Source organism: Colobus angolensis, unplaced genomic scaffold, assembly GCF_000951035.1.
Source record: "Colobus angolensis palliatus isolate OR3802 unplaced genomic scaffold, Cang.pa_1.0 Scaffold112, whole genome shotgun sequence".
In the NCBI taxonomy this organism is placed as follows: Eukaryota; Metazoa; Chordata; class Mammalia; order Primates; family Cercopithecidae; genus Colobus; species Colobus angolensis.
In genome coordinates, this window is record NW_012112253.1 from 2445549 (window position 1) to 2457741 (window position 12193).

Consider the following 12193-nt stretch of genomic DNA (forward strand, 5'->3'; position numbering starts at 1 on the left):
GTAAATATAAAAAATCCTGTATCAAGACACATCATATACAAACTGCTAATACCAAAGATAAAGAGAAAAGATTAAAGACAGAAATCTTAATGCAGCCATAGAAAAAGATACAGGGTAACAATGATACAAATTACAGCTGACTTCTCATCAGAAACAATGACAGCCAGGAAATAATGGAAGATCTTCCTTAAAGTGCTCAAAGGAAAAAAATCTTGTCAATCCAGAATTTTATTTCCAGAGAAAATACTCTTCAAAAGTGAAAATGAAATAATATTTTTGCATAAAGAAAAACTGAGATAGTTCACTGCCAGTAGAACTGCACTAAAACAAATACTAAAGGAAGTACTTCAGGTTGAAGAGAAATGACAGATGGAAACTAAATCTAGAGGAAAAAATGGCCAGGTGCAGTGGCTCACACCTGTAATCTCAGTGCTTTAGAAGGCCAGGATATTGAGATCAGCTTGGGCAACACAGCAAGACTGTGTCTCTTAAGAAAAAAAGAACAGAAAGCACAGGAAATGGTGAATATTCAGGAAAATTTTTTTAGGTGTTTTTTTTTTTGAGACAGAGTTTCGTTCTTGTTGCCCAGGCTGGAATGCAATGGCGTGATCTCGGCTCACCACAACCTCCGCCTCCTGTGTTCAAGCGATTCTCCTGCCTCAGCCTCCTGAGTAGCTGGGATTACAGGCATGTGCCACCATGCCTGGTTAATTTTGTATTTTTAGTAGAAACAGGATTTCTCCATGTTAGTCAGGCTGGTCTCAAACTCCCAACCTCAGGTGATCCACCCACCCTGGCCTCCCAAAGTGCTGGGATTACAGGCGTGAGCCACCATGCCCAGCGTTAGTATTTTAAAGACAACTGACTTGCAAAAATAATATTATCTTAAGGAGTTTATAACATACATTGAAATAAAATATATGACATAGTAGTACAAAAGAAAGAGGGTAAAAGGAAGTATACTGTTGTAAAATATGCACAATAATATATAAATGCATATAATTTATATGAAATGGTACAATAATCTAAATGTAATAAGTTAAGGGAGCATATTGTGAAGCCTAGAGAAAAGTCAATGGAGGAAATAAAATAGAACACTAAAACATACTCAAGTAATCCAAAAATAGAAAGGAAGCAAAGAGGAACCAAAAACAAATTGTGGAAGTCAGTTGGGAAGAAGGAGGACTTAATTCCAATTTGAAAATAGAAACTCCAAAGAGGTCATCACTCTCACCCTAACAACTAAAACAAGCTGAATAAAAACCCATCAGAGACTGAGGACATGGGGAAATCTATATCAGCTCCAAAGAGTGAGAAGCACATTTTCAAAGAGAAGAGATCCCCGGCTGCTATCATCCCTGACTGAAATAGAGGTGGGAAAAGAAATCTGCCACAGACAACAGTTAAAGAGAAAACAGTCTAACTTTGAAAGCTCTATGTGAACATACCCGTGTAGAACCCAGAGGATCCATAGGTATAGAAAGACTGTACTATTAATAAATCCCCCTGCTCAACACAGATACACAAGCCACTCTGTCCCACCAACCTTTACCAAAAATGAGGGCAAGGAAAGAGAGCAAGAACTGAGATAATCTCCTCAGTGTACTCCAGGCTTCCAGCAAGGGGAAAACCTGGAGGATAGGCGGTAACAGAAAAGCCAAGAGAAACTTCTCAGAGGCAAGAGCCACCGTCACAGAGTACAGGGAGATGATAGTCAACCTTTACAGGCCAAGGATGGAGCAGCAGGATTCAAAGAGCTCTCAAGGCACAGAAAGCCAGAAGCCAAACTGGAGAGCAAAGAGAATTCCTCAGCAACTGAACCTGCTGGCAGCTGGTCTTTAAAGCAGGGAGATATCTCCTATAATTCAAAAAGATTTGGAATAGCCCATAAATACATGAGAAGGTGCTAAATAACATTAGTCAAGAGAGATATGCAAATTAAATAGAATTTTTTAAAAATGCAATACTACTTCACACCCATTATGATGGCTAAACAAACAAATAGACAACACCAAATGTTGGCAAGAATGTGGAGTAACTGCACCTCTCATACACTGCTGAGAGAACAGTGTAAAATGGCATAACCACTTTGAGAACTAATTGGCAAATTCTAAATATTGGATATAAAATTATAAAATTATATTCAAAGGCTTTTCAATGACAACAAAGAAACATGGTAAAATGTTAAGTCTTTTAAGAGAATGTAACATGTGACAAGTCTTGGCATGGACTATGGACTATGGAGAAGGGGCTTACTAAGCAGATATCAACTGGTGCCTACTGTGGTCAAACAGAGACAAGATCACAGTCCCTCACATTTCTTTCTCACATTTAGAATGCCCTCGCATAGTATGTCTCCAAACATAACCAAGCATTTAGGGGATGTATGCTTAGCCCCTTACATACGTAAATCATAACATCTGAAATCACCTCATGAGATGTATAAAGTGAATCAAATAATTGGTAAAACTTAGTTCATTGCTGCTCATGGTGGCAAGAAAGAATAAAGTCTATGTACATGGCTCAATCAAAAGTTCCTATCCAACATATATAACTGTTAATGTATATAATTTTGCTCAAAACAAGCACAAGCAAACACAAAGAGAAACAAACCCAGGAAAATAAAATCACAAGTATATGCCTCAAATTTCTTGTGTAACAGGAGAGATATAAATAAATTATATGAAAGTAGTCACAAAACATATAGCATTCACTGGTTATTAAGAAGCAGTCAATGGTATTAGAAATACATCCTTAACCTCTAACATATACAATGGAAGGAGATGACCATATTCTACCACATCATGTTTTTATATTACAGGAAAAGACAGAATAATACAACACCCAGAACAATGGTTTATCACAGAATTGTTTTTTGTGGGGGGCTGGGGACAGAGTCTCACTCTGTTGTCCAGGCTGAAGTGCAATACTGCAATCAGAGTTAACTGCAGCCTTGATATCCTGGGCTCAAGAGATTCTCCCACCTCAGCCTCCCAAGTAGCTAGGACTAAGGTGTGTGTCACCATGCACGGCTGATTCTTTTTATTATTATTGTTGGATTTTAGTAGAGACAAAGCCTCACTATGTTGCCCTGGCTGGTCTCGAACTCCTGGCTTCAAGCGATCCTCTTGCCTCAGCTTCCCAAAGTGGTAGGATTACAGATGTGAACCACCATGTCTGGCAGAATTGTATTTTTTGTATATTCTTTAAATGTATGTAAAAAAAAGAGTTCATAAATACAGCATTATATTTATGCATTTTGGTTGTATATCTTATATAAGTTTCATATATGAAAATGTTAGGAAACTGTAAAGTATTATCTTTACTGATACATTTTCTAGGCAATCCTCAAAAGAGTATCTCATTTTCTGGGTATCTGAATGTACAAACTTGATGAAAGCTCGAATGATGAAACACCATTGGCCTGATGATATATAATAAAGGAAAGACCATATTCCTGTATTGTGTCAAAAATTTTTATATTAACTATAGTTAGAAAAAATAAGACATTCATTATATGAGGGTAAAAAAATATTTTTTAAAACACAGTCACTGCTGACTGGTGCCATTTTTTTTTTTTTTTTTTTTTTGAGGTGGAGTCTCACTCTGTCACCCAAGCTGGAGTGCAATGGTGTGATCTCGGTTCACTGCAACCTCCGCCTGCCAGGTTCAAGCAATTCTCCTGCCTCAGCCTCCCAAGTAGCTGAAACTACAGGCACAACACCACCACAACCGGCTAATTTTTGTATTTTTAGTAGGGATGGGGTTTCACCATGTTAGCCAGGCTGGTCTCGAACTCCTGACCTCAGGTGATCCACCCACCTTGGCCTCCCAAAGTGCTGGGATTACAGGTGTGATCCACTGTGCCCAGCCTGACTGGTGCCATTTTTATATACAGTATTGAATCTATATATTAAGGCCAGAACATAAAGTCTAAAAATTAATCTGTTAGTATGTTTTAATTTAGACATTTCTGGACTTGAAAAAACAAAGAAATATCATAGACTTTTTCATTCATGGGTTTAACATGCATAATTTTTAACATTCTCATGTTACCCTGAAGTTCTATGACAGGTAGTAATTTGTAATTTTGTTTGAGTCACATATTTCACCTAGATACACTAAAAGGCTGGTTGGTACTCTCGAGTTGGTTTTACTCAAAAGAGTAAAAATAATCTCAGACAAATTAACATCTGTATCTTTCTCTGCTCATTCTTGAATACACAGTAACTTTCATATAATACCTGAAGCGTAAGTTTTTTTATTTTTTAATTATCATGTTTTTTAATACATGAAATCATATATGAGAGTGGGATTTGCAAATATGTGTATTCACAAAGCAAGGTCTCTGGATGCTCCTCCCAAGAAATCAAAGGGTTTAATGGTGGCTGTCAATAAAATGCAAGATTTTAGTACTGCCTATCTATAAGGTACATTCATAATTTACTTACATGTTCAGCAGGCAGAACAGACAATCTTAAGTCTCAAATGTAAATTGTTCTACTAAATTTTAGCATGATTCCTTTTAAAATCAAAGTTAACATACATTAGGTCAGGCGCGGTGGCTCACACCTGTAATCCCAGCACTCTGGGAGGCCAAGGCAGGTGGATCACTTGAGGTCAGGAGTTTGAGACCAGCCTGGCCAACATGGCGAAACCCTGTCTCTACTAAAAATTCAAAAATTAGCCGGGCATGGGGCCACGCACCTATATCCCAGCTACTCAGGAGGCTGAGGCAGGAGAATCGCTTGAACCTGGGAGGCAGAGATTGCAGTGAGCTGAGATTGTGCCACTGCACTCCAGCCTGATGACAGAGCAAGACTCCGTCTCAAAAAAAAAAAAAAAAAAGTTAATGTACATTAGTTACCTCATGGGAGAATAAGAGAAAACACTGCATGTATTTGACTTTTGGATAGTAAAATGATTATATCATGCAAAGCTCACCTAAATTCTCTTATGTGAGCTGAGATTGTGCCACTGCACTCCAGCCTGATGACAGAGCAAGACTCCGTCTCAAAAAAAAAAAAAAAAAAAGTTAATGTACATTAGTTACCTCACGGGAGAATAAGAGAAAACACTGCATGTATTTGACTTTTGGATAGTAAAATGATTATATCATGCAAAGCTCACCTAAATTCTCTTATGTGAAATTCAGAATTGAAGTAGCTCTTTGTACAAATATTTTGCCAGAGCAGTGATTCAAAGGGATATTGGTTGCAATGCACAATTGTAGTAATTGTAGCTGATGCTACCTTCTTACATTTGCATCACAAAAAAGACTCTTAGTAATATTTCACCCACATTCCTTAAAGTTTCATCTTCAAACAAATGGACAAATACTTACAAATACATCTACAGCCCATTGCCTAGACATACAGTGAGAAATATGAAGAAATATAGATTTATAATAGACAAGAAACTATTGTGTTCTATAGACTATGATTACCTGGAGGTAGGAATTGCAGTTGGTTATTAGCTAATCGAAGATGACGTAAAGCTCTCAGACGACCAATTTCCGGGCAAACAATTTCTAAGGCATTGTCACTAAGATCCAGACATTGGAGTTTTACAAGAGACCCAATGGCTTCAAAGAGAAAAGGAGAACCAAAATGAATTTGATTCAAGTATTACATCAAATCTTTAATGCAAGTATTCCAAGTTAAAATATTTTACTACTTAATATTCTTGTCTCAGTTGCTCACAAAACAGTAAAAACACGGATTAAACTAAGTTCATGAAAGTGATAAATACTTCCAGCTCAAGATAAAATATAACTCAAAATACAGCACAAATAAAAACATTAAAACTAAAATAATTCAAGAAATGATACACAGGGCCTTTTTTATCTGACCAGAATTCTTAACTAGATTCATTAAATTTAGAACTTATTATCTACCTAACAGGAATTTATCTAATAATAGTTTACCTAACCATTATAACCATTTTAGACTTATTTATTTAATTATAGTTCTTAACTGGACTTACTAGAAGAAAAAAAGTTTTGAAGCTAAAAAATTAAAGTGTCTTAAAATTAAAATTTGTTCTATTTATAAAGGAAAGCTTAAATTATATTATCTTCTAACTAAAACTTTTAAGTAAACATACCTTCCGGAACCACAACTATGTTATTTGAGTGCAGGTATCTAGGAAGGAAAAAGAAAAAAAACAGCTATTGTCATTAAGTACTTTTGTCAGATAATCAGTTTATAAAATGCTCACTTAGAAATTTATCAAATATAAATAGGCCACAACTTTCACACCCTACTCTAATGCATCAACATACAATAATGGTTTAAATCTGTTTACTGATTTAGTTGTTATTTTAAAATAAAAGCATACATAACAGATAAACTATAAGGTTTTTTTTTAACTTCATAACACAAATTACTAGTTTTTCCAGTTCATTTTATTCAGGCTTTAAAAAACACACTTATTGTGAGAAAAAAATCAACACCTATTGTGTAAAGGAAGATGAACTTTTCATTTCTAAAAAAGAACTTCACAAAATAAAGATATTTCTAGCTAGCATGCATACTGAGAACCAACAACGGAGAGATTACTCTTCATTTACAGTGTCTGTAGAACTACTCAACTGTCAAGGTACAGAATTTATTTCATGGCAAAATAAATTTTGTAACAAGAAATCAAATGCTTCTCTTAAAAAATTTTCTTTTTCACAGAGGCTGAGAAGTCAGGGTGAGCGTAAGTAACACTTTTCCCACTACAGTGTCTTGAGCACACTCTGGTGGAGACTTCCTGCAATAAATAACCAACTATTCAGAGCAAAACAAGTGAATGCTGGAGATCATACAGCAATAATTGAAGAAAATAAATTTATATCATTGATTTAGAGACAACAGAACTAGATTTTAGTAAACTTTACTTTCAAACCTATGGTTTTATGTATTGTACTTTAAAAATAAATCTTATAAAGTACTTTTAAATAGAATTTAAAAGTTTTCTTCTGCATTCTTAAAGTCTAATATTGAATATTAAAATGTCAATAAACACAAAATAAGACAGAAAATTAATACTTTTATGAAGATTATTTTATGTTGAATTAAATCAATTTTGTAGAAGGTTAATTAATCTGCTGGGTATAACACAATCTAAATAAGCCCACCATTTACTCTATGACATACTTCATTCCTTGCTTTCTATATATGAAATGATTATAAATTTTAAAATCAATAATCTTTAAACATTAATTTTAGGAAGGAATACACAAATCAAAATAGAGAACTGATTAAAAACATTTTTTTCAACAAAATACTTGCCTCACTTCAAGCTCTACCTATAAAAAAGACATTAAAATGTCCAAATCAAAATATGAACTGAAGTACCCACTATTATGATTAGAATTTTTCAAACAGACTTTAAAATATTATCTACATATAATGAAGATGCTGTATGAAACAGTACACAGTGGCTGCCTGTGGATGCTGCTGAAGCAGCATCGTTAAAGTCTCTCCTCCCCCTGCCATCATGTCTAAGTCAGTCTCCTCAAGAGCCCGAACAGCTATGGAAGCTCTTCATTGGAGGCGTGAGCTTTGAAACAACCGATGAGAGCCTGAGGAGCCATTCTGAGCAATGGGGAATGCTCATCGACCGTGTGGTCATGAGAGATCCCAACACCAAGCGCGCCAGGGCTTTGGGTTTGTCACTATGCCACTGTGGAGCAGGTGGATGCAGCCATGAATGCAAGGCCACACAAGGTGGATGGAAGAGTTGTGGGACTAAAGACAGCTGTCTCACGAGAAGATTCTCAAAGATCAGGTGCCTACTTAACTGTGAAAAAGATATTTGTTGGTGACATTAAAGAAGACACTGAAGAACATTACCTAAGTATGGAAAAACTGAAGTGATTGAAATCATGACTGACTGAGACAGTGACAAGAAAAGGGGTTTGACTTTGTAACCTCTGATGACCATGACTCCGTGGATAAGACTGTCATTCAGAAATACCACAATGTGAATGGCTACAACTGTGAAGTTAGGAAAGCCCCATCAAAGCAAGAGATGGCTAGTGCTTCATCCAACCAAAGAGGCTGAAGTGGTTCTGGAAATTTTGGTGGTGGTCGTGGAGGTGGTTCTGATGGGAATGACAACTTTGGTCGTGGAAGAAACTTCAGCAGTCATGGTGGGGTTGGTGGCAGCCATGGTGATGGTGGATATGGTGGCAGTGGGGATGGCTACAAGGAAGCAATTCTGGAAGTGGTGAAAGAATGATTTTGACAATTACAACAGTCAGTCTTCACATTTTGAACCCATGAAGGGAGGACAATGGTGGCAGAAGCTCTGGCTCCTATGGTGGTAGAGGCCAATACTTGACCAAAAAATGAAACCAAAGTGGCTATGCCAGTTCCAGTAGCCGCAGTAGCTATGGCATTGTCAGAAGATTTTAATTACTGTCAGGAAACAAAGCTTAGCACGAGAGGAGAGCCAGAGAAGTGACAGGGAAGCTACAGGTTACAACAGTTTTGTGAACTCAGCCAAGCACAGTGGTGGCAGGGCCTAGATGCTATAAAGAAGACATGTTTTAGACAAATACTCATGTATATGGGCAAAAAACTTGAGGACTGTATTTGTGAATAATTGTATAACAGGCTATTTTAGTTTCTGTTCTGTGGAAAGTGTAAAGCATTCCAACAAAGGTTTTAATGTAGATTTTTTTTGCACCCATGCTGTTGATTGCTAAATGTAGTAGTGTGATCATGACGCTGAATAAATGTATCTTTAAAAAAATAATACAGAGTGTTGCCAATCCTAACTGCACATTAGAATCACCAGGGGTCTTACTGGTGCCCCAAACCATCCTGTAGCAAGTGAAACACCATCTCAACTCAAATAATCCTGATGTGCAACCAATTAAGAACCATTACTGGTAAAGTGGATCAGAGAGCGGGCTCTGAAGCCAAACTGCCTGCACCTTAATAGCCATGTGACTATGGAGAAATTACTGAACTGCTCTCTCTCCTAATCTATGATGTTGCAGGGACTAAATGAATTAATAAATGTAAAGCTCTTAGAATAGCGCTTGACTCCCAGTAGGATTTAAATGAATGCTCTTGTTATTGTTGTTATTATAGTTATTATGAGTCATTTGTAATCATAGGCTTAGCACTTTCAAATTTAAGTCCCTTCCTTTTACTTAATTTTGGTAATTTCAGAGTAGTTGAAATGTTGATGTTTCAACGTTCTTATTATGTTCCTCTTCTACTCAAATAATGCAGGAACTCTCATTCATTGTTGGTGGGAATGCCACTTTGGGGTATACACACTTTGGAAAATGGCTTGGCAGCTTTTTTAAACAATGTTAAATATAGACGTTTACTTAATAGGAATATTCCAAAGTCAGCTTCTTTGTTTTGACAAATGAACCATGGAATTCTTTTTTTTTTTGAGATGGAGTCTCCCTCTGTCACCCCAGTTAGAGTGCCATGGCTCGATCTCTGCTCACTGCAACCTCCGCCTTCCCGGTTCAAGTGATTCTCCTGCCTCAGCCTCCTGAGTAGCTGGGATTACAGGTGCTTGCCACCACACCTGGCTAATGTTTTTTGTATTTTTAGTAGAGATGGGGTTTCAGCATGTTGGTTATCAAGCTCCTGACCTCGTGATCCGCCCGCCTCGGCCTCCCAAAGTGCTAGGATTACAGGAGTGAGCCACCGCTCCCGGCCTGTACTATGGAATTCTAAGGTGTTAACAACAAGACAAACTGGGTAAGGGGTATACCAGAATGCTCTGTACTATGTTTATAACTTTTCTATAAATATAAAATTGTTCCAAATTAAAAAAGTTATTTAAAAAAATTTTTTTAGTTTGGGTGCAGTGGCTCACACCTGTAATCCCAGCACTTTGGGAGGCCAAAGCAGGTGGATCACCTGAGGTCAGGAGTGTGAGACCAGCCTGACCAACATGGAGAAACCTTGTCTCTACTAAAACTACAAAAATTCGCTGGGCGTGGTGGCACATGCCTGTACTCCCAGCTACTCGGGAGGCTGAGGCAGGAAAATCTCTTGAACCCAGGAGGCAGAGGTTCTAGTGAGTTGAGATTGTGCCACTGTACTCCAGCCTGGGCAACAAGAGTGAAATTCCGTCTCAAAAATAAATAAATAAATAAATAAAATTTAATTAAATAAACAGGACTTCTACTTTCAGTCAGGATGAATAACAGCAATGGAGTAAATGGGATTTACCCAACTGTTATAAACAAGAAAACTGGATGAAATACAGTCACGTGCCACTTAATGACTGGGATATGTTCTAAGAAATGTGTTATTAGGTGATTTCCTTGTTGTGCAAACATCATAGGTGTTCTTGTTTTATTTTATTTTATTTTATTTTATTTTTATTTTATTTGAGATGGAGTCTCGCTCTGTCTCCCAGGCGGGAGTGCAGTGGCGCAATCTCATCTCACTGCAAGCTCCGCCTCCCAGGTTCACGCCATTCTCCTGCCTCAGCCTCCTGAGTAGTTGGGACTACAGGCGCCTGCCACCACGCCTGGCTAATTTTTTGTATTTTTAGCAGAGACAGGTTTTCACCTTGTTAGCCAGGATGGTCTTGATCTCCTGACCTCATGATCCGCCCACCTCAGCCTCCCAAAGTACTGGGATTACAGGCATGAGCCACCATGCCCAGCCCATAGGGTGCTCTTACACAAACCTAGATGGTAGAGCCTACCACATGCCTAGGTTGTAAGGTGTAGTTGGTCTTAGGCTACAAATCTGGACAGTATGTTATTGTACTGAATACTGCAGACAACTGTAACACAATCAGACAACTGATATACAATGTATTTGTGTATCTAAACATATGTAAACATAGAAAAGGTACAGCATAGAAGTATAGAAAAGGTACAGTAAAAACACAGTATTATAATCTTATGGGACCACCATTACATATGTGGCCTGTCATTGACGAAGACATCATTATGCTGTGCATGACCATACATGAAACAATTATTTTCAGATATTAACAAAGGCAACTAGGACTACATTCCCTAAGAGAAAGGAAGTAAGCCACACAATCTCCCTAGCTTTCTTCCTAGAGGCAAATTCTGGACTGTAGAACAGGAAGGAGAGCCCAAACAAGGTACAGAAGTCTCACTGAGTTATGGAGACACATATCAGAGTTCAGGGGACACATATTAGAGTTCAGGGAACCTGAGGCAACTGGAAGTTGTGGGGTAAAGTTCTGAAGAAGAGAGAGCCACTACTACAAAAAACAAACAAACAAAAAAATTTACATAAGGAATCCCTTGGCCTCACTCATAGCTGAATTCTAGTACAAACACACAGAAGAGAAACTCTAGCAGGGTACAGTGGGTCATACCTGTAACCCTAGCTACTTGGGAGGATGAAGCAGGAGGATCACTTGAGGACAAAAATTCAAGACCAGCCTGAGCAATATAATGAGACCCCCATCTCAAAAAATAATAGAAGAAAAATAAAAGGAACTCCAGGCAAAAAGCAGCTGAAAATCAATCAGCTGAACAGTCTGCAAAACTCACATAGGGTTGAGAGACATTCAAGTTCTGAGCAAGTGTGCCAAATCCTTGTTGATCATTTGAGGTATTCAAGAAAGACTCTGGAAAGCTCATACTTTAGTAATAGGGCTAACCTACCCACCTATCCTAACAAAGTATAAAAATAAGCCATAAAAGGATCAAAATAAACTGCAAATAGCTGCATGCCAGAAAAAAGGAGACAATAAAATTTAAACTCTCAAAAATGCAAACTTTATAAGGTCCATCATCCAATAAAAAAGTATTAGACATTCCAAGAATCAGGAAAATATGACCCATAACCAGGAGAAAAACCAGCTACTACAAATAAAACCAGTATGACACAGATGATAGAATTAGCAAACAGGACATTAAAATAGCTATAACAACTATATTCAGCTATGTAAATGAAAATATGAACATTGTAAGAACTGTAAGATATAAAGAAGCATAAATAGAACTTCCAGATATCATAAATATAATAACAGGCTGGGCACAGTGGCTCACTCCTATAATCCCAGAGCTTTGGGTGGCTGAGGCAGGAGGATCACTTGAGACCAGGAGTTTGAAGTTATAGTGAGCCACGATTGCATCACTACACTTCAGTGTGACTCCTGGGTGACAGTGTAAGACCTTGTCTCAAAAACACACACAGAAAGCCAGCCTGGGCAACACAGCAAGACCTCATGT

The 12193-nt window shown here is 37.6% G+C and overlaps 1 protein-coding gene across 4 annotated transcripts in view; it reads right to left on the bottom strand.

Moving 5' to 3' along the window:
- LRRC28 (leucine rich repeat containing 28) overlaps window positions 1-12193 on the bottom strand; it is a 128917-nt gene that overhangs the window by 87400 nt on the left and 29324 nt on the right. For all 4 annotated transcript variants that reach the window (XM_011957716.1, XM_011957743.1, XM_011957733.1 and 1 more), the window contains exons 4-5: window positions 6106-6143; window positions 5447-5584 (exon numbers count right to left, since the gene is read on the bottom strand). In XM_011957716.1, the coding sequence (XP_011813106.1) occupies window positions 5447-5584; window positions 6106-6143 (176 nt within the window). The remainder of the gene's footprint in view (window positions 1-5446; window positions 5585-6105; window positions 6144-12193) is intronic.